This window comes from Rosa chinensis, chromosome 7, assembly GCF_002994745.2.
Source record: "Rosa chinensis cultivar Old Blush chromosome 7, RchiOBHm-V2, whole genome shotgun sequence".
In the NCBI taxonomy this organism is placed as follows: Eukaryota; Viridiplantae; Streptophyta; class Magnoliopsida; order Rosales; family Rosaceae; genus Rosa; species Rosa chinensis.
Genome location: NC_037094.1, coordinates 3,557,764 through 3,578,328, shown reverse-complemented (window position 1 = coordinate 3,578,328; position 20,565 = coordinate 3,557,764). Strand labels below are relative to the sequence as shown.

General features: G+C 35.8%; 3 protein-coding genes across 8 annotated transcripts; 2 read left to right on the top strand and 1 right to left on the bottom strand.

The window, feature by feature from the left end:
- Positions 1–9,086: 9,086 nt before the first annotated feature.
- On the bottom strand, positions 9,087–11,984 carry LOC112179602 (protein WEAK CHLOROPLAST MOVEMENT UNDER BLUE LIGHT-like 3). Of its 4 annotated transcripts, none has more exons than XM_040511550.1 (3): positions 11,521–11,984; positions 11,312–11,426; positions 9,087–10,764 (listed from the first exon to the last, which is right to left on the bottom strand). In XM_040511550.1, the coding sequence occupies exons 2-3, from the start codon at positions 11,411–11,413 to the stop codon at positions 9,121–9,123; spliced, it is 1,746 nt and encodes a 581-aa protein (XP_040367484.1). In that variant the 5' UTR covers positions 11,414–11,426; positions 11,521–11,984; the 3' UTR covers positions 9,087–9,120. The 4 variants fall into 4 exon arrangements, with proteins under 4 accessions (XP_040367484.1, XP_040367483.1, XP_024173833.1 ...); XM_040511549.1 differs by having other exon boundaries at positions 9,087–10,824; positions 11,312–11,434; positions 11,521–11,981; XM_024318065.2 differs by having other exon boundaries at positions 9,087–10,824; positions 11,521–11,981.
- Positions 11,985–13,135: 1,151 nt separating this feature from the next.
- On the top strand, positions 13,136–15,614 carry LOC112180482 (uncharacterized protein At5g01610). The gene is made up of 3 exons (XM_024319041.2): positions 13,136–13,388; positions 13,889–13,943; positions 15,027–15,614. Exons 1-3 carry the CDS (start codon positions 13,299–13,301, stop codon positions 15,407–15,409), a joined length of 528 nt encoding a protein of 175 aa, XP_024174809.1. The 5' UTR covers positions 13,136–13,298; the 3' UTR covers positions 15,410–15,614.
- Positions 15,615–16,466: 852 nt separating this feature from the next.
- LOC112176405 (amino acid transporter AVT1I) lies at positions 16,467–19,231 on the top strand. 3 transcript variants are annotated; one of them, XM_040511551.1, is made up of 5 exons: positions 16,467–16,643; positions 17,082–17,174; positions 17,307–17,443; positions 17,528–18,141; positions 18,309–19,231. In XM_040511551.1, exons 3-5 carry the CDS (start codon positions 17,359–17,361, stop codon positions 18,810–18,812), a joined length of 1,203 nt encoding a protein of 400 aa, XP_040367485.1. In that variant the 5' UTR covers positions 16,467–16,643; positions 17,082–17,174; positions 17,307–17,358; the 3' UTR covers positions 18,813–19,231. The 3 variants fall into 3 exon arrangements, with proteins under 3 accessions (XP_040367485.1, XP_024170078.1, XP_040367486.1); XM_040511552.1 differs by lacking the exon at positions 16,467–16,643 and adding an exon at positions 16,762–16,790; XM_024314310.2 differs by lacking the exon at positions 17,082–17,174 and having other exon boundaries at positions 16,631–16,643.
- Positions 19,232–20,565: the final 1,334 nt, after the last annotated feature.

Sequence of the window (20,565 nt, the reverse complement as noted above, 5' to 3'; positions counted from 1 at the left end):
TTTAGGTACTTCAATTCCCAACAACTTCTAAGAAATGCAGCCTCACTATCAATGACGGGGGGCATATCGATCTGCTTCCTAATAGTTCTGGTCTTAGTCCCACTGTTTGATCATGTCACATTTTTATACACATAGTTCTAATTCCATAGATATATAAAGGTAGTTTTGGACCTTCTAGTCAACAAAGGCTGTTTTACTTTTCCAATTAAACCAGATTTTGAACGCACTTTTATAATATATATAAGATCTTAGCCGATCTTAAATTTACTGTTATCCTAGTATTATATTTACTGCCTGATTAATTAGGATGTTAACCAATAATTTCGTACATATACATATTTTAACTCGTGATACCCGTAAATTATTTTTTTATATTTGAATTACTTCAAACTTCAAAGAAGATGGTACAAGAATAATTAGATTAGGCAATTAAAACAAACTAACACTTCTGTTGGCTTGCTTCTATAGTGTTCTGAAAACAAATCGCCCATCTCTGCCCCTTTGTACTTGTTCCACCCTTCGTAGAATAGTGAGTACACGTATCCTATTGTTCTGTCAAATTGTGAATTGCAAACCTGGGCCGTTTCTCTCTTCTTTTTTCTGAAGAAGTCTCTTATTTATGAGGGACAATGTTTCTAGGCAACCAAACCAAACATACTAAAGAGTCCTTATATGAATAAATATAAGATAAGAATATTGCATTCTTTAATACTCAAAACAAGCACAAAAGTCCTCGATATACCAGAATCAAGAAAATGACTTGTAATGGAACCCATTACATCATTGCTTACATATATATATATACGCGCTTGTATATTACTAATGTAATCAAATCGTTGGAAAGAAAATTAGTGGTCAAAGAAACATGTTTGTATAGTTTTCCTCATGGGGTTTGATCAATTTCCAAGCCAAGATATATATGACCGAGATATGTACGTGAGATGCTAAGTTTTCAAAGACAATGTGACGACTGGTGGGGACCATATGACTCGTCGTACGTGTATAAGCGACGGTCGTGATCTTGGACTTGGCTTCACGGCAAAGTTAACCGGTTCTATTCCAAATTTCCAATTTCCATCATAATATGGGCTGACTTCGTGGGTTGTCGCCATGCAATTTTCAAATCCAAAGAAAATAAAGTCAGATTAGAGGAGGACTGCATGTCTTTGTCAACCATCTTGTGATTATTCTCTTCTCTGTTGTGGAGAGAGAGCTATGATCTTCTCGCTAGGGTGGTTGTTGTGATATATTAGTGAGGGTTAGCTAGAGCCTGCCCTCCTTTTTTTTTTTTTTTAGGCTAAAGCAAATAAGTAGCCTTCTCTTTACTTGAATTTATTAAAAAAGTAAAAAGAAAAGAAGGAACTAATTAGGAGGGGCGGGACCAAACCAAACCTCCCTACAAAAGCAACGAACAAGAAACAAGTTATCGAAACCGAAATAGGGGAATACCCAATTGGTCACTCTGACAATGCGATAAAATAAATGATGGTGGAGCATCCCACCACACCATATTAGGAGAAGTCGTACCATAATTCGCCAAAGCATCAGCTACCTTATTACCTTCACGAAAAATATGTGATACACGAAAAGTCATTTGAGAAATCTTGCGGTTCGTGGCGCACAATTGCATTGATATTGTCCCAACTTATTGAGTTTTAATCACAGATTGTCTCAGTATAATTGGATATGATCCACCCACTTATAAGTTATATTTTATGGGGGGTGAAATTTGCACCCCCAAAATTGCAAACCACACCCCATTTTATTTTTTTAATAATATTTCATCTCAAGTCTTTTTGAACTTCCCAAAATACCCTAAAAAGTCAGATTTTCTTTTTCTTCTTTTTGGGTCTGCTATTCCCTTTCTCTATCCTCTCTTTCTCCGACGAAATCCTTTGAGATTAATCTCTCTCTCTCTCTCTCTCCGACGAATACTCTCTCTTTCCACCATCACGTCGGCGAATGGAACTGGAATTGAATCTCCGACACACGAGCTAGATTTCTGACGCGCGACGCCGATTGGTAAGCCATAATCAGTCCTACGACAACCTCACACCCAAATCGATCGACCTCTTCTCCGCCTCTTACCTCTCAATCCACTCTTAGACCAATGACCTCCTCACCTTCCTCAAGTCCACTCTTGAACCTGACTCCATCTTCGCCGTCGAAATCGCCAGCGACCACAAGAACTGGAAATCCCGCGGCTTCGGTTGCATCCAGTTCACCACCGTAGCCTACAAAGCCAGAGCTTAGTCTCTCCCCTCCTCCGCCGACCTTGGGGCAAGAAGTCTACACCCTCTTCCAATTTCAACTCACCAGAGATCCAGATGGAGATGATAAACCAGCATTCCGGTTTCGGGTTACGGACTCGGGTAATCCAAATTAGCTCTTCCATTTCAGTCTTTTCTGTCCATAGCTTTCAGCTTGAATATGAATTGGGTCCGCGTCTCGATCATGATTTGTTATTGGGTTTTCTCTGGGTTTCGTCCCTGACTGAACCTTGTTTTGATTTGAACAGCTAATGTGGGAAAGAAGACATCTTTCACTTGTTTTTTTTTTTTTTTTCGTCCTATGATATTGAGAAAAATGTGAAGCAGTAGACGCCATGTTGCTTGGGACCAAACATATCAATCCAACTCCCACAAGCTGTGGAGAAGAATAAGCACCCACTACAACTTAGAGACCTCCGTCACAGAAAATAAGGTAAGGAATACCAGTGTGTGGTCAGAGCAGAGAGGGAGGAGTGAAGAAATGGGGGATTTGTAAGTTTTGGGTCCGGCGGGTCGAGTTAATGCTCTGCTTTTGAAGGTCGATTTTTCTTCTTTGTTCTTACGGTTTGAGTTTCTTGCTTAAAGTTACTGAAATTGGAAGAAAAGTTCTTGTATAGCAATGAGCAATCTGCTATTCGATTTGGGATTTTGGATTCTAATCTCCTCCCGAGTCTCGACTTTGTACTTGGATTTTGTTTTCGATTTTGTAGTTGGATAATTGGGTCTTGTTTTCAATTTTGCTGTTGGATAATTGGAACTTTGTAGTCTTTGAAAGCCCGGCATTTTGGAGAAGAGAACGAGAGAGAGAGAGAGAGATAGAGGGAAGAACATACCCAAAAAGAAGAAAAAGAAAATCTGACTTTTGAGGGTAGTTTGGGAAGTTCAAAAAGACATGAGATGAAATATTATTAAAAAAATAAAAAGGGGTGCGGTTTGCAATTTTGGGGGTGCAAATTTCACCCCCCTATTTTATTTGTCGTTTATCCAGTGTGAGATCTTTTCTCTCCAACACGTCTCCTCACGTGCAACCTAATCCCATATCGAAGACTTGGTCAATATAATAATCAAAGGTCCATATTAAACACTTGGTAACACTTATAAGTTATATTTTATTTGTCACCACCATTGTATCGATACTGTCCTAACTTAACCACCTATTAGGTATTGAGTTTTAATCACAGAATGTCTTAGTATAATTGGATGCGATCCACCCATTTATAAGTTATATTTTATTTGTCACTTTTCCAATATGAGATATTTCCTCTCCAACACGACTCCTCACGTGCAACTTAATCTCATATCAGAAACTTGGTCAATATAACAATCCAAGGTCCACATTAGACACTTGGTAACACTTATAAGTTATAATTTATTTGTCACTTTTTCAATGTTTTTCAATGTAGGATCTATCATCTCCAACTCCGTCTCCTCACGTGCAACCTAATCTCATATCGGAGACTTGGTCAATATAACAATCCAAGCCCCACATTAGACACTTGGTAACAATCGATAGAAATATTCCGATGGCAATATAAAGAACCCAAATTTGGGTCCATGACAATTATATATGCAATTGGAGAGCGACCAATTCTGATACCATGTTAAACAGCGACAAGTGTTACCCGTGACCCACCATTGTACCGATATTGTCCCAACTTAACCACTCATTAGGTGTTGAGTTTTAATCACAAAATGCCTCCTACAATTGGATGTAATCCACCTACTTATAAGTTATATTTTATTTGTCACTTTTCCAATATAAAATCTTTCCTCTCCAACATTTATCTCTCATCCTACTTAAAGGGAAGCTCTTATATATCATGCAATTTATCTTTTACGTATGTGTATGATTAATGAAGTAGCTAGTTAAGTGTTCTGAGAAAAAGTTAGACCATTGTGTTAATTAAAATCTAAAATATATTTCAAAATTTTACTTTCATATATGCTCATATATATACATAAACATATTTTTGTTTCGTTTTTATATTTGGTTTCTCCTATTCGATCGCAAATGTTTGGATCCAGTTATTTGGATTGCATCAACACTGGCTGGATCCAGTAATTTATTACTATGATGAGCTGCTTGAAGAGTCTGACATATATTCAAACAAACTTCCAAGTACAATAGAGTCAAGCTCAGAGGATATAATAAGTTCAACCAAATATATTTTCTTTTCGAAAAAAAAATTATAATATATATTGTTACGAAAGCGAGGACGTGTGTGTGTACATATTTTCTTTGCTTGGTGATCGAGGGAGCCATTTCTTTCTCTTGCTTTGGTGTTTTACTTTTCTTCTTTGCCTATGTTTACTTATTTGCATGTTTTTTTTTTTCATATTTAATAGGGAAAATTACACAAATAGTCACTCAACTATGACTCATTCGACATTTTGGTCACTGAAGTTTCAAACATATCACTTTGGTCACTCAACTATTACATTGTCACTTTGTTAATTTTTTTTCATTAAAAAAAATTATGAAAAATACTCTTTGGGTGACTTAAGTGATTGACAGTGTAATAGTTGAGTGACCAAAGTGATATATTTGAAACTTCAGTGACCAAAGTGTCGAATGAGTCATAGTTGAGTGATCATTTGTGGAATTCTTCCTATTTAATATAAACCTGTCTATCCTTTAGGAGGAAGCGTATTGAAGCATTATTTATCTTTAGTCTACCACTGATGAGGTAATACATACAGCAAATTGGTTATTTCTTATAGGAATAATTGAGATAAGGTTAGAGATTTTAATGGTACATTGACCTGATCCATTTACTTGCAAGGCTATCAGCCAAAAGTTGAACCGAAAAAAATATTGAACTGGTTTGGAATTTTGATGCATGGCCATTGGCCGGCCTATATATTCAGTTGCACATAATCAGAACACAATTGGCAACTAGCTATAGCTACTTGATGGTCATTTAATAGTAATGCCCTAATAAAGAATCTTAGGAAAATATGAGAATGTCAAAGTTTTATCTTGTTCAAACCTAACTCAATTATGCAAGTAAACAATTCGCTACAAAATGAATTTGATTAGAAGCTAATAGCTACTTAGCTGGATTTGAAACGGCTAGACTAGATGTAACAAAATAATATTACAACACGAGACAAAAGCATGGAAAGATTAGAAAGGGATTCGCTTATTGGGACCAGATGCACCGAATATATATGGTGCAACCTTAAGATAAATCTGAGGAGGGGAAATCAGAACATGAGACAAAAACGTGTTTTGAAACAAAAATCTAAGAAATATATATTCGATCAATTTAGACATTTTTTTGCGTTTTTCTTTACTTTGACTTATAAAAAAGTGTTTTTACTAAAGTTTTGCCTTGTTGATTGCCATGGTTAATTAGAGTTTATATTTTTCCCTATTGAATTTAGTGTGTATATTTTTCTCCATCGATCGAATGAGATCCTAATATATGGTAATGAACGAAATTTAACGATGTAATTTTCTTGAATAGCAAAAAATTCTAGAACAACCCAAGAGATTAAGGCCTTCATGTCTATGATTAATATAGTTAAAAGCCAATGAATCATGCATGGTCCATGAATCATATTGAAGACTGTTCAAGATAAGTTTAAGCTGTCCAGCGAGCTAGTTAGTCAAAGGCTCAAAGCCAAGTTAGAGTAGCTAAACCACAAGTTAACCACGTAGTCTAAAGTCTAAAGTCTAAACCACTTAAACCACCAAATTAAAACCCCAAAATTTTCAACTACGACGTACCGTCGTACCCTATAGATCACCGGAACCATAATTGTTTAAGATCCGTGAATCATGAAGAAAAAGAAGATAAGACTACCACGAACACATGCACATTTATATTGAAGTTGATGATCGATCTCCATGTCTATTAATTTAGTTATACCCAGAGACCTTCTTGGTCCTTAGTCTTAAGCAGCAGAGGTGTTGTGTGATTTTTCCAATCAATATTAATAAACATATCATGAATAAACATATTATAAATTGATTACTACCACTTTTATAGTAGGATGATTAATCTATTAATCTGTGGTCAAGCATGTACAACAGTCCCTAAACCACCCGTGTGCAGATAGTTTGGACTCGCAATCTTCAAAAATGATGTTATTTTTCATATTTGAGATTTGAGATCGACGGGTCCATGTATTTCCATGCTATTCCTCTCACGTGTGGAGAGATCATTGACCTTTACGTACGCTATCGAAGACAAAAAATTAGGACCACAGTTCACACAGGACTATACAAGCTAGCTTGCTAATTAATTCGACCATATAGAAGATTTGCGTTCCTTTCAAATGCCCCCATGTTTCTCACGTAAGATATCAATTGGGTTCTTATGCCATCAATCTCTTTTTTTTATATTGATGGCTCATCCATTTCAATTGAACAAAAATAGCCTTGCTGCTCCATAAATTGTTTCAATCAGTTGGATATAGTATAATCGCCATCCTATCTCCTTTCTCAAAGTTTGCATATATATTCACCAACTAATAGATTTCAACAACATAATGTTAGAATTTTCAGCACTACAAACGAACATGTAACACTTATTGCTAAGGGCGGTATATAAGGAGATTGAGATTGCTACCGATATCATCATTGCATGGTATTTCACCATCCGTTACCGGAACTTGACTTCCCTAGACGCTTTTCCACCATTACATTAGGAGTCATAGACGACCTGCAATAATGAGCAACTAAGATCAGGACACTTTAGTACACTCCACAGTTTAACAAGCTCTCATGGGAATATATTAACATTAACAAATTGGAAGATGAAAGAAGGATTGTGTCTGCACAAAAAATAACTCTTTGCCACTAGTTGAATTGGCGGGGTTGAAATAGATAGGAATTAAGCCCCCAAACAAAATAAAAAGTTTACAATGAAAATACATGCATGTTACAGAATTAATACTTAACAATATGTTCTCAGAAGCGTTAATCAACATGTCCTTAGAAATTCAAGCAACTAAATTCAATATCATGGCTGGTCATTAATAGATTGATGTTCCGTCATGAGGCATTGGAAATCGGCACAAGGGGCATTGATGATTGATCCCCAGCCATCGAACAACGCAATCTCCATGAAAAAAATGTAAGCAAGGCAAGCAAGTAGTTTCAACTCCGGCTTTAAAGTCCTCCAAACAAATACTACATAACCCAGCATGTCTCGCAGTTTCCACACTCTCGAGTCTCAATTTCTTCAAATCCTCTATCGCTGATTTACTTGCTGGGATGGTCATGGCCATATATGTTTCTATGGATTCCAATGTAGCCCCATCAACCTCCTCATTACCATTATCATATGTTTCCATTAGCAATTCGTCCAGCACAAAATGATCTTCATCCTCAGTATCATGATCAGCGGACGAATTATAGGGATATTCATGAGGTGGTCGATTATGATACTGATCAGCCGCCTCAATATCCCTATAGTTCATCAGCTGAAAATCCTTAATATGATGATCATCATTTGTTTCTGTGAACGTAGGAAGATTCCTTTGAAGCAACTCATGGATACTGATAACCGCCGCATCCACATGATTAATATCATAATATAACCTGGCTAACATTGCATCCAAAGGATCTCCACATTCGATCTCGCTATCATCATTATCTGGCTCAACAATTAAATCAAAACCTCTTTGCCTTGCAACCCTATCATGATCAAAATAGTCATCCATGTACATTTGATCAAAGCTATATGAATCATCTTCCTCATCACTGGGAACAATATTTAGATCTATGTATGATGCATTGTGTATTATGGTCACATCAATATAACCATTATTAGCGGTGCGGTCCATATTCCCAAGAACAAGAAACTCAGATATCTTTGCAACAATAGTTTGCTGCACCTGCCGTGGAACACCCATGTCTCCAAGAACCCTAGTGACCTCAATGAACTGCATAGGTAATGGTTTGGCTCAGTTCCGTTTCGATTGACTCGAAGAGATAAATATGGATGGGAAGGCTCGTAGTTCCCTGTGGGATTGGAACCCACTCTACCTGGGTGCGATAGTCGACGTAGTGGTCGTGTCTAAATAAAACTGCAACTCCGCCGGACATCACAGCCCTAATGCGAGCTCGCTAAAACCTTACTGAATTGACAGAGTTTGATCGATGTTCAATATCTCTCTCTCTCGCTCTCTTCCTCTCCTAATTGGTTTAGTCAATTGTTTGTTTTTATGGTAGGAATTCTGCTTTTATAATTAACATAGACCAAGGAATTGCCAAATCCTTGTTATAGTCGGAAAGCGATTTTTTTTCTTTTTTTTGGCTAAGAACCTTATATAATTATATATTTACCATCAACTCCCTTTTCCGGTTCCCTGTCTTCTCAGCTAGGGTTGTAAATGAGCTTGAGATATCTTGACTTCGTATCAAGCTTGGCTCAATTTGTTATTGGCATTGTTGCTAGCTTGTTACTATGTGCTTTAAGGAATTGTATATATTTTTGGATGAGATAGATCCTCAGGATTCAATAGGATATTAATTTCATTGTCTATCTTCTCATGATTTTCATCAGTCATGTTTGTATCGCAAACTATTTGGTGAACATTGCTCAAGACTTCATAATGGCAAGAGTGTTCATGTCAATAAATGATCCTCCACAGAAAAATGATCACTCAGAAATTAACAAGGATATATTAATTATGTACAAGGGTGCTTTAGAAAAACTCATTATAAATTTAAGAAACTTTTATTATTGATCCAATTATTAAGGTCACTCATGATACAATTACCTTTAAGATTATCAATGAAATTCAAGAAGCAATAGTAATATATATATATATATATATATATATATATATATATATGCCATTCACATGAACAGTAGCTGGCCTAAACTGTGCAAAACTAGAATTTCAAGTTAAGTACCTGACCTAGTGGGGGATTTTCCTTTTGTATTTCATTGTATTCAGGAAGGCTAAATTCTTGAGGAGCATGATATCCATATTCTTTTGGAGCAGCTACCTCCCTAAGTGCAATAAGAGCAGCCCTTCTCTTTTGCCTGTGCTCTCTCCATCGCCTTATCTGATCCTCGAGTCCTGCTTTAGCTGTCTCAGCAAGATCAGCCCTCGTAACTGCCTGTTCTGCTCGGTTCCTGAATTGCACTACTTTTTCCAAAGCAGCCTCTAGCTCCTTCCCTAACCTTTCCAACTCAGACTTGTCTTCTGTGGCGCTTAAGCTTGACTGTCGACCAAAACTAAGTTCCTTCTCCAATGACACAGGAATTTGATCAGCCTTCTCTGCCTTCTCAATCAAGCACTCATATTCCTTCAACGAAATTGTTATAAGTTGTCCATTATCCTGTTCTTTTCTCTCTTCATGATCTTCTTCAACATTGAGTTCTTCAATTTCGGAAGCTTCAGCATCCTGATATTGTTCATCAGCTTCTTCCTCTACCCCATCTGCTCCTTGTTTTAACATTCTGTTTTCCATCTTGGCAGTTTCGGCTTCTATTGCTAGTTGCTGAATTGCAAGATACATCCCAGATTTCATGTTCTCCTTTCTTGCTTCAGCTGCCTCAGCTGCTGCAATTTTTGACCTTCCTCTATGCAGCTCAGATTCCAGCATTGCTATCTCAACTAGTGCATTGTTTTCCCTCTGCTTGATTTCATCAATCTCACTTCTTGCCTCCTGTAACTTGCTGGTTAGAATTTCAACATCAACCTTCAAGCGATTAGCCACTTCATTAGCATTTATTATCTCTTGTTTTAACTGATTCAATTCCATTTCAAGTGACTCAATCAAACCATCCTGATCGAAGTTCTTTCTTTCCATCCCTTCTAACTCTTCTTGTACCAGCTTCAGATTATCAATAGCATCAGAAGCAGCCTTCTTGGACAAAACAAGTTGTTCATTTACATCTTTGATCTCATATTTAAGCATTTCAATGTACTCAGACTTGGAAAGGAGCTGATTCTCCAACTCCTGAACTGCTAGTGTTTGTATTCTTGCGTCTTCTAGCTGCTCCTGTGCTTTAAGAGCAGCTTGTGTAGCTAGCTCAATCTCGGCATCTTTCTCAGATAACATTGCTAACTTGTCATTCTCGGCCTCAATGGCAGCACCTTTTGACATGAATATCGCCTCATTGAGATCTGCAACCTGTCTCACAAGCTCTTCTGTCCTTTCTTGCTCCATGACGAAAGCACTCTCCATCAGTTCCGCTTGTGTTAGGGCCTTGAGCTCTGAATCTCTGGCACGCGCGAGGTCAGTTTCCATGCTAAACAGCTCGGCTTGTGTGGCCTTCAACTCGCTAAAAACGTGCATAAGCTGCTCGCGTAGCTCGGCAGTTTCCGAAAGCTGATCAGCCATCTCCTTCACCTTGGACTCGAGTTCATCCACGCGAGTCCTAGCCTCTTTACAGTCTCGTATGTACTCATCTCTCTCAATCTCAATGCTTTGAACCAGAGTGGAAAGCTCTTCTGCTGTGTACTGATTGTGTTGCAGCTTAAGGAGAGCTTGCATATAGGCAGCATCCTTTGCTTCCAATTGCACCTTGTAATTGGCCAAATCCTTTAGTATACCTTCAATTTCTCTCTCTTTCTCACTCTCCATCTACCAAAAGAATAAAATGAAATAGTACAAAATCAAACAACATAGGAGGCTTTAAGGCCTATAGCACCTTTAAATACACAATTTCCATAAGTACTACTTATCCACACATTATATATCAAATATATCGACAGATTGGAACTAACATATAGCCGGACCGAAATTCAAATTTGTAACCCTAGAAAATACCGTGAAGGTCATTTTCAAACTTAGAGAAGAAATAAAAATTTAGTGTTGACTTAACAAGACTCCATGCAGCCATATTAGCATGCATCTTCAACTCTATACTTTAAGGCAGAAGTACTCGCACATTGAGACTTAATTCGAACACATGCCCAGATCAAAATTTGAATCGGACTGATCATTTTTCACATCTTTTACATAGGAAACCATATAATTGAATAATTGATCAAAGCTCAAACGTCAGAAAGAAGAATATACCAACACAACATTACTAGTTGCTGGTACAGAAACAAAGTTCAGATCTTACATCGGTGCTGGTAGGGCGGGATTTCCGGTGATCAGCTTTATCTTCAAACAAGGACAAAGCAGCCTGGACTGATTCAATTGGTTTGGTATCAACCTCACCCATATTTCCCACTCAACTAAATTACTTACAAGAAAATGTGTACTATTCTGTTAGTAAAAGACAACGCTTGCTGCCTGCTCAAAATCCCATTTATGAAGGATTAATGGTACCTGAAACTGAGTGAGCCAAAGTGGAATGTGAAAGTGAGATGTGGAGAAAGCAAGAGAAATCCAGACCATTCATAGAATGAAGCATTGTTTTTTGTGTCTTGGATTTCGGCCGGTTTGGTGTTTACTAAGTTGGCCGGAGCCTCTCTGTTTTATCCGCCTCTGCCTTGTGATCACCAAAACGGCAAAACCACAAACCACAACTTTTGGCTCTATTTCTTTGCAATTATTTGCTTTCAACAATATGCTCTTCTTCATTTTCTGCAATTGATCCATTTTATTGTCACTTACAATATATGGAATAGAGTTGAACATGATCCCCTTGTGCTATGTACCTTAAACTTGACCAAAAGAAAAAATATGTACCTTAAACAGGCGACGTATCCATACCTGTGATTGTATCTAATTGGGCCAGTTTTGTTTAGGGCTTTGGCAAAAAAGAACAATAATTCCGGCCCAAACCCATAATTCAACCATTCATGCTGTCTCCCTAATCCTGCAAATCAAGTAGGACTTAAAAATCCTGCAAATCAAGTAGGACTTAAAGTTGAAACAGAACGTTGATGGAGATGGAGCACAAACAGGAAGGGAATCACAGCTTATGTTTTGGGATTTTGACGTCCTTTTAAGTTTACTTGCCTTTTAGATTAAGATTAGAGGATTGCTATATGTACTTTCCCGTTTAGTTGATCAAAATTTCTTAAACAGTGCCCTATAAAATAATTCGTCATATCGCGATCTTGCTATGTCAAGCAGTGTCTTTGTGTAGGTCCTTTCAATCTAACTAGCTATGCCTCTCTGTCCGGTGGAGAGAGCTCTTAAGTATACTTATTCCTTGACTTTGGCTATAGGCTCTGTTTGAAATTGTTTATAAAAACACTTTTAAGATTTGACAAAGTATTTTTTTACGAAAAAACACTTATCATATGCTTCTCAAAACCACGAAGCACTTACCATATGCTTCTTAAAAGTTAAAACCACTTTCAAGTGTTTTTTAAAACTCACCCAAAATATATATATTTTTTTTGTAATTGTTTTATTTATAATGTAAACAAAAAATTAGAAACACTTTTGAGTCTCCAAAAGACAATCTCAAACAAGAATTTTTTTTTTCTGTGATCTAAGAGCATCTTTAGCAATGTTAGCCATTTTTTTAAATTAAATTTTAGCTAAAAAGTCATTTTAGCTAGCCACTTTAGAAAAGCGTCTCACGTCTATATCAATACTCTCTATTTTAGCTAATTTTAAATTTATATTATTTTTTAAATGAAGATTAAATAGTTTAAATGTATTTATAATTTATATAAAATAACTCAAAATGAATGTTTTAAATTATAAAGAGTTTTATATTGCTCTCTATATTTAGGAGTGAGATAGCTAAAAATTATAATGGAGAGCCACTTAGGAGTCTGGTGCAGCCGTTAAAATAGATAAAAAGCTAAACATGCTCTCTAAAATAGCTAAGGAGCTAAAATAAAGAATCTACTAAAGATGCTCTAATGTTTTTGGATTTTGACATCATTATTGCTCTGTATTAATTTCAAATTTGCGTATAATGCTGCATTGAAAAAGCAATCAAACTTCCTCTAGAAGTTTAATCATAATTCAATTATTTATTGGGACGCCGCTCAGTTGCCATATGAGTATGACTCATCTATGCATGTGTTTTTTCTCATAGACAGAGAGATTTGCTCAGGTATTGTTTGGGTGAGACAATTAGTATACCACTTCCATCTTCTTCTTCCTCGATCATCAGACTTCAGAGAGAGCCTGATTAAAGAATGGAGAACGCTCTAACAAAAGTTATTGGGAGCAATTGGATTGCCAAAAAAGCCAAGGAAGAGATCAACAGCATCACTGATGACCTCTCTGTATGTACTCACAGTAATTCACACTTTCTAAGCCTTTAGGTTCTGTTCTTTCATATGTTTTCCATTATGATTTTCTTCTTCTTCTATCTTCTTCTTCTTTTCATTATGGGTACATACCCAAATAGGGCTTTACCCATTTGGACATTTGAATGATATATATATATATATATATATATATATATATCTGCAAAGAGCTAGTTGTGGTTTAATGGGATCAGAGTTGAAGATTGTGGGGCTCTATTGGTGCTTGTTGTGTTCTACCTCCAACTCCCCTATTGACCATTTTCGTAGTTGATCATACATCTTAAAGAACTTTGTAATTTGATGTTTGATATCCTGGTAATTTGGGAAAGCTTAAATGCGTTAGGCTAGCTGATTCAGAATTTGTAGCGTCTCATACTATTCAAATTCATGTGAATATGAATATACACTGTAGGCAGAATGGTTCCTTAATAACTAATGTGTGTTTCTGTTGGTTTTCTAAATTAAAACAATTTCAGTTACTCTCAAACGCTGTGGAGGGAAAGGCAAAATGGGTTTTCAACAAGCTTAAAGGTATGGAGCCAGCTGTTTTGAACTTTTTGAGCTCATTTTAGTGAAACCTAACTACAAGAATAGCTTGTCATATCTTTAATTCTTCAGAAGATTTCTCTACTCCTCAATGTTTGTCCTTTTGAAATTTCATATGTTCCTCTAAGTCTTATTCATCTTTCTTTAATCTGGGAACTTCTAACACTACTTTAGGCCGGGCATAGGCTAGCTGTTATTAGAATTTGGAACAATGCACCAATACACCATAAAGGCAAAACAGAAAGACCCTAAGCATGCAAGTCCTGCGTAATGCAGAAAGAAAGAGAAATAGAGATGATAGAAGAGCAAGCCAGACTCTTCTTTGTTCTGACTAATTAAACAGACCAACCATCTTAATGAATGCATGCTTACAACTGACTAAGCATATTAACCCAACAAATATCAGATTACTAGAGAATATTAAACAGAGGGAGTCTGGAACAATTCTCAGGAGATGGCACCCTTTTGACTAATTACTAGACTCCTTCAATCTGCCATATTTGTGCACTCGCACCTAAAAAAGCTGAAACTCGATCACACTTCTTTTTCTAATGGACTTTGAAGAAACCTACTTATCAAAAAAAAAAAAACTTTGAAGAAACCTAAATTGATTTCATTAGCGAAGTTGTGCCTAGCAAAAATAACCAATAATGTATAATAGTAGTTGAGTTACCACATTTTTTTCTTTAATATATATATTGTGGGGGAGAACTTCGAACTTATCCAACATATATTATGGATGAGAAATACTACTCGCCCATTGCTAGTTGGTTGAGTGAAGCTTGTCAATGTTGTTACCTAATAGCTCTTTCACTAATTAATGGGGTATCCTTCATTATGAGTTGGTTGGTTGGTTTGGATGTTTAAAAAATGACTTAGACTTCTCAACACACTAGTCAGAAACTGATTTAGACCACTAACCCAAAATGAGGGTTACTTAATTGTGGTACTATATTATTGAGCCATTTACTTTAATCACAACAAACTATATTTCTATGCTTGGAGTGACTTTTAGCCCAAGTTAACAAGGATGCAATGAAGCTGACCCTTGTGCGCTTATTTTTACAGGCAAGCCACTGAGAACTTTGCCGGATCTTCTCCGGCTGTACAATCTTCCTCCAGGCCTGTTTCCCCGAAACATAAAATGCTACGAGTTCGACGAATCAAAGGGGAAGCTCATTGTGTACTTGACCTCTGCCTGTGAGGTGAGCTTCAAGGACTCATCTGTGGTAAGGTACGCAGTTCGAGTCAAAGCAACATTGACAAGGGGAAAGCTGGATGTAATAGAAGGAATGAAGACAAAGGTTATGCTGGTTTATATCAAAGTCACTAGTGTAGCTGTAGAAGGCTACAAGTCTGATAAAGTTTGGTTCACTGCTGGGTTGAAGAGATCAAGACCCAAAGATGCCTACGAAATGCCTCGTGATGCCTTCAGTGTTGATGAATTTTAAGAAATTTTTTTTCTTTTTTTTTTTGGAAATTTAAGAATTATGTATCTTTTTTTATTCAGTACGTGCTATATTAATTCATTGTTTCTCAAAACATATATAATTTTGGGGTTGTAGAGGTCCAAAGAGGATCAACTACGTTTAGATAAGGCTAGGTTTACGGTTTAAGCTGTAAATCGCTAAAAGCTTTAATTCATAATTATCCACATTCAATTCTATACCTAATCTCAAGCAATTCTATATATGCTTGACCTAATCTCAAGCTTTAATGCATAATTATCCACATTCAATATTCCATTGATTGCAATAATGAAAATTCATTGTTTGGTTGTATACTAATTTTTTATTGGACTAAATACTGTTTAGTCATTGAGCTTTTGACCATAAAGCACTTCAGTCCCTGACATTCTAATTTCACACGTTTAGTCCCCGTACTTCAAAATTTCAAACCAATAGGTCATTGCCGTCTAAAAGTCGCCGTGAAATGTCTATTATGCCCTCAGTTCTTTTTTTTAAAATAAATTTATTCCTTTCTCTCTTTTTTATTTATTCTTTTTTCTTTATTTTATTTATTCTTTTCTTTCAAATAGAAAGAAAGAAAGGGAAAAAAACAGAAAAAAAATAAACAGAAAGAAAGAAAGGGAAAAAAAATTTCCAAAATAATAATAATAATTAATTAATTAAAAAAAAAACTGAGGGCATAATAAACATTTCGCCGTAACTTTTAGACGGCAATGACCTATTGGACTGAAATTTTGAAGTATAGGGACTAAACGTGTGAAATTAGAAGGTCAGGAACTGAAGTGTTTTATGGTTAAAAGCTCAATGACTAAATAGTATTTAGTCCTTTTTTATTTTATACTATTTAGAATTTGGAATGTGTAATAAATTAAGAAAATTAAAACAAATTAAATTTTTTAAAATGAATAAGAACCTTGTTTTTGAAACTAATAAAGTAATAGAAAGAAAATTTTGCAAGGACTAGCTTCTTGATAAGAATTGAAGTGAGGAATTCCGGACAATAGTTCTTTATTTTTTTCTAAGTTTAAAATGCCAAACAAGGTAAAACATACATTCTAAAAAAAAAAAAAAAGGTATTTCATGTTTAGAAATTATGAATTCCTTACTTTCATTTAAATTTCATATTCTTTTCCTCTATCCAAACACACGGCAGGGTTTTAATTATCTAAAAGCAACTCGATCACACATCACCACATTCGATAACTTGCTTTCCCTGGTATGTATGTCTCCTTTTTCTTTTCTAATTATTGATTTTCAAAAACTTCTATCATATGCTTAAGAGCATTTTTTTTTTTGGGATCAAGATCGTCTGAAGTTACTTGTGTGCAGTTTTTGTGAAGTTCGTTAGATCATCATCTTACAAGTAATCTCATAACATCATCTAGCCTTTATTTTTGATTTGTGGTTTTGAAACAAACGTTAAAGTTGCCTTCTGCATCCAAACAAAGAGCAAACCCTAGGTTCTTCCATTCACGAACTGGAAGTCTGGATCCGCTTTCTCATTCTTTCTCCTTCTCTTCTTCTTTTTGTCCATTCTTTCTCGTGAAACATTAAAGCTAGGGTTTTCAGAGTTTAATTTAAATGGTAGTTTTCTTTTCTCTTTATCATTTAATTGTATCTGGCAATTGATTTGAATTTGTCCTTGAGTTTTCAGCCTCAAATCTTATAACTACGTTAACAATAATAATCTTGTTTGTTCTCTACAAACGGTTTTGATTGGGTGATTATATCCGGTTGAATCACGAAGGTAGTCTCCCGGTCCCTTTTTATTGTATCGATTTACTTTTTTACTAAACCTAACGTTAAAAAAGCTCTGAAGTATGATAGAATTTTGTTTATTTTCTTGGCGATGTGAGAATTACTCCTCTGTTACTATCAGGTGAAGAGAACAAAAGCCAAAAAAAAAAAGGGAGTAGCATATTTTGATACTCATGGCGGATCAGCTAATGGATCTCCCACATACCACAGGAGCAAGTTTTGCAAAGACTTGCTTCAATGGGTTCAATGCCCTATCAGGTTCTTAATTGTTTCTTTCCCTTCAGTTTTTGTTCCACTTTCCCTTCAAATTATTGCTTAATCAGACCTAAACTCTTGTAATAGGAATTGGATTGCTTACCACCCCTTATGCACTTTCAAAATCTGGATGGTTAAGTCTTGGTCTTCTTCTAGTTATGGCAATAACAACTTGCTACACTGGAATCTTGCTCACCAAATGCTTGAACACGAACAGATCAATGAAGACATATTCCGACGTGGCTTTCCGGGCATTTGGGCGAAAGGGCAGAATATTCGTTTCCATTTTCTTATACCTAGAGGTTTACCTAGTCCCAACAGGATTGCTGATAATGGAGGCTGATAATTTAGTTAAGTTATTCCCACACCTTGGAGTCAAGGGAGTCAATTTCGGTGGACTTCACGTGGCAGGAAAACCATTTTTCACAATGCTTGTGGGTCTGATAATATTACCTTCGATGTGGTTAAAGGACCTGAGATTGCTTTCCTACATCTCTTTATGTGGGATACTTTCAACCATTGTTATCATCAGCGCCATTGTTTGGGTTGGTATTGATGAAGTAGGGTTCTCCGCAGCAGGAGAGATATTCGATTGGAAAGGACTTCCTACTGCTCTTAGTTTGTATGCATTTTGTTATGGAGCTCATCCAGTCTTTCCAGTCCTATATTCTTCAATGAAACAAAAAAATCACTTCTTCAAGGTAAAGTAGTAGTTCACTTCAAAGCTATAGCTTGTTTGTTTATTATGTATAGGAAGTAATTATGGTCGTCATACAATGTAATTCAACTATCCCAACCTTTCATTTTTTGATCTTTAACAACTTCTGTCGTGGAATTAATGTTTCAAATAATTTGTTTTTGTTTTCAGGTTTTGCTCATCACTTTTTTCCTATGCACTGTAAACTACATGCTGGTGGCGATTCTTGGCTATTTGATGTTTGGCAAGAATGTCCAATCTCAATTGACACTGAACATGTCTACAAAACTCGGCTCAAAAATAGTCATATACACCAGTTTAGCTGCTCCGATGGTTAAGTATGCACTGATAATCTCACCTATAGCAGATGCCATTGAGATGAATTTACCGAGTAAATGGAAAAGCAAGCTGGTTTGGATACTCGTAAGGACATTGTTATTGGTTAGCACAGTTGTAGTGGCTTTAGTTTTTCCCTATTTTGAGTCACTAACGGGACTTGTTGGAGCAATTCTTTGCGTAACGATTTCCATCTTGCTTCCATGTATTTGCTACTTGAAGATATTTAGTCTATACCAGAAGTTTGATGTGGAAGTTTTGATTGTTGGAAGCATTATGGTTATGGCTGTAGCTGTTGGTGTGATGGGCACATATGCATCTGTTAAAACGAGAGAGTGATGTTTTTCTACCAAATGTTCTGGATGTAGACCTGTTCGGTATAATGTTTTTCTCCATCCGTGGACGTATGAGGATGACTGTTCTGTCGAAGTCTAAGTTCATGAAGTTGTACTTGCACATTGGATGGCCGATTTAAAGTTACAAAAGTTCTGAATTTCTTTCTCTGATAGAATAGTCTAATAAGTATTCTGAAGTGTTTGCATTTCAAAACCAAGAATTCTATTCCAGCAGATATCAGATAGGACCTTTAAATAACCTACATTTTGTAGTTTCCCAAGAACGCAGACATATAAGGAGCAGAGAGTAAGAAGGAATGTGACGAGTTGACGATTGTCAGTAATTACAGAGGAGAATAATTACCTATCTGCAAAAGACCAGTACTTTGAAAAATGGTTTTGATCGAGTTTGATTTTATTTCCTCGAACCTCTTCACGCATGGTTATATAGAGTTATTTCATTATACTTCTCTTTCTCTTATGTAGGTAGTAATATAGATGACCCTAATATAGATCTGTGTTTTTTTATTTTTTATTTTTATAATTATTATGATTTTGTTTGGAATATTTTTGTGGTGGTTATTTCAAAGAAAATAAAACTGATGATGGCTTTGAAGAGGAGGCAGATGTGGTTGAAGATTCTCCATTAGTTAAATGTTTAGCAGATTGTTACGAGTCTGACAGTGACAGTAAAATTTGATATTGAGAAATTTTATTATGAACTACCAGGATATAATATTTTGATTCAAATACGCACCAGTGGAATGCGAGTGCCAACATATATGATGTATGTGTTGGAACATTTATTTTCATTATATGATATATGTGCGTATAAAATTTCTCTACTGCACAATGTTTAAAGCTTTTCAAGAAAGCATAGCATAATTTATTAACTACATGAATGGTTATGGTTAGAACCGTTGGAATGAGATAACTTTTAAAATCATGATTTTTCAGTCTATAATTTTATGATCCAACCGTTTTTTTTTTTTTTTTTACAATAATAGCTGGATTTTGAAACTCTAAAGTGAAAATACATAAATTGCAATGAAAGGTGAATGAACTCGTTTAGCCAAATTGACAAATAGTGAAGAACAACAATGAGAACACATAAACCTTCAAACTAGATGGCCCCACACACTATTTGTGTGTAAATTAAAAAAAAAATTAATAGAGAGTGAGAAGTTATTTACAGGAGCGGGTAGTTTTTCATGGAATGATAGAAGTGGGTTGTTTGATTGTTTGTTTCTCATTTTCACCTTTTTTTTTCTTCTGTTTATTTTGTAATTTGACTATATTACCCTTATCTGTTTTATGAGTTGTATAGTCTTTTAATATTTCAGGGTTATTTTGGTATATTTTTTCTATTTTGGCTAACAAAACTTCTTCTCTTAATAATAGTATAGATGTGTGCAATATATGAAGAATAACAATGAGAACAATTCCCATGTGACAAGTAACGAGTTGTGTCTTAGAGTTTCAACTTTTAAGTACGATAGCTCTTTATATTATTAATAAGAAACTTTATTAATAATAAACTTGATGTAATGAGTTTTAGCATTATTTCATACACAGAAATGGTCACTGGATTTCACACTAAAACTCTAAAATGACTGACGCCCCGACTCAACTACAGACTCAACTTGCACTACAATTAAAAGGCAAAGACAAGATGGCTCGTAGCTTTTTCATCTAGGGGTAATTCCCGCATACCCAGAAATCCTTGGTATTTTTCCCAACTGCCCAACACTTTGGTA

Coding starts and splice junctions, on each gene's coding strand:
- LOC112179602 (XM_040511548.1), bottom strand. CDS start 11,413: ATGGGTGAGGTTGATACCAAACCAATTGAATCAGTCCAGGCTGCTTTG. Junction 10,825..11,311: donor CCCGCCCTACCAGCACCGAT/GTAAGATCTGAA, acceptor TTCTTTTGGTAG/ATGGAGAGTGAGAAAGAGAG.
- LOC112180482 (XM_024319041.2), top strand. CDS start 13,299: ATGGAGAACGCTCTAACAAAAGTTATTGGGAGCAATTGGATTGCCAAA. Junction 13,389..13,888: donor GCATCACTGATGACCTCTCT/GTATGTACTCAC, acceptor AAACAATTTCAG/TTACTCTCAAACGCTGTGGA. Junction 13,944..15,026: donor GGTTTTCAACAAGCTTAAAG/GTATGGAGCCAG, acceptor TTATTTTTACAG/GCAAGCCACTGAGAACTTTG.
- LOC112176405 (XM_040511551.1), top strand. CDS start 17,359: ATGGCGGATCAGCTAATGGATCTCCCACATACCACAGGAGCAAGTTTT. Junction 17,444..17,527: donor TGGGTTCAATGCCCTATCAG/GTTCTTAATTGT, acceptor CTCTTGTAATAG/GAATTGGATTGCTTACCACC. Junction 18,142..18,308: donor AAAAAAATCACTTCTTCAAG/GTAAAGTAGTAG, acceptor TTTTGTTTTCAG/GTTTTGCTCATCACTTTTTT.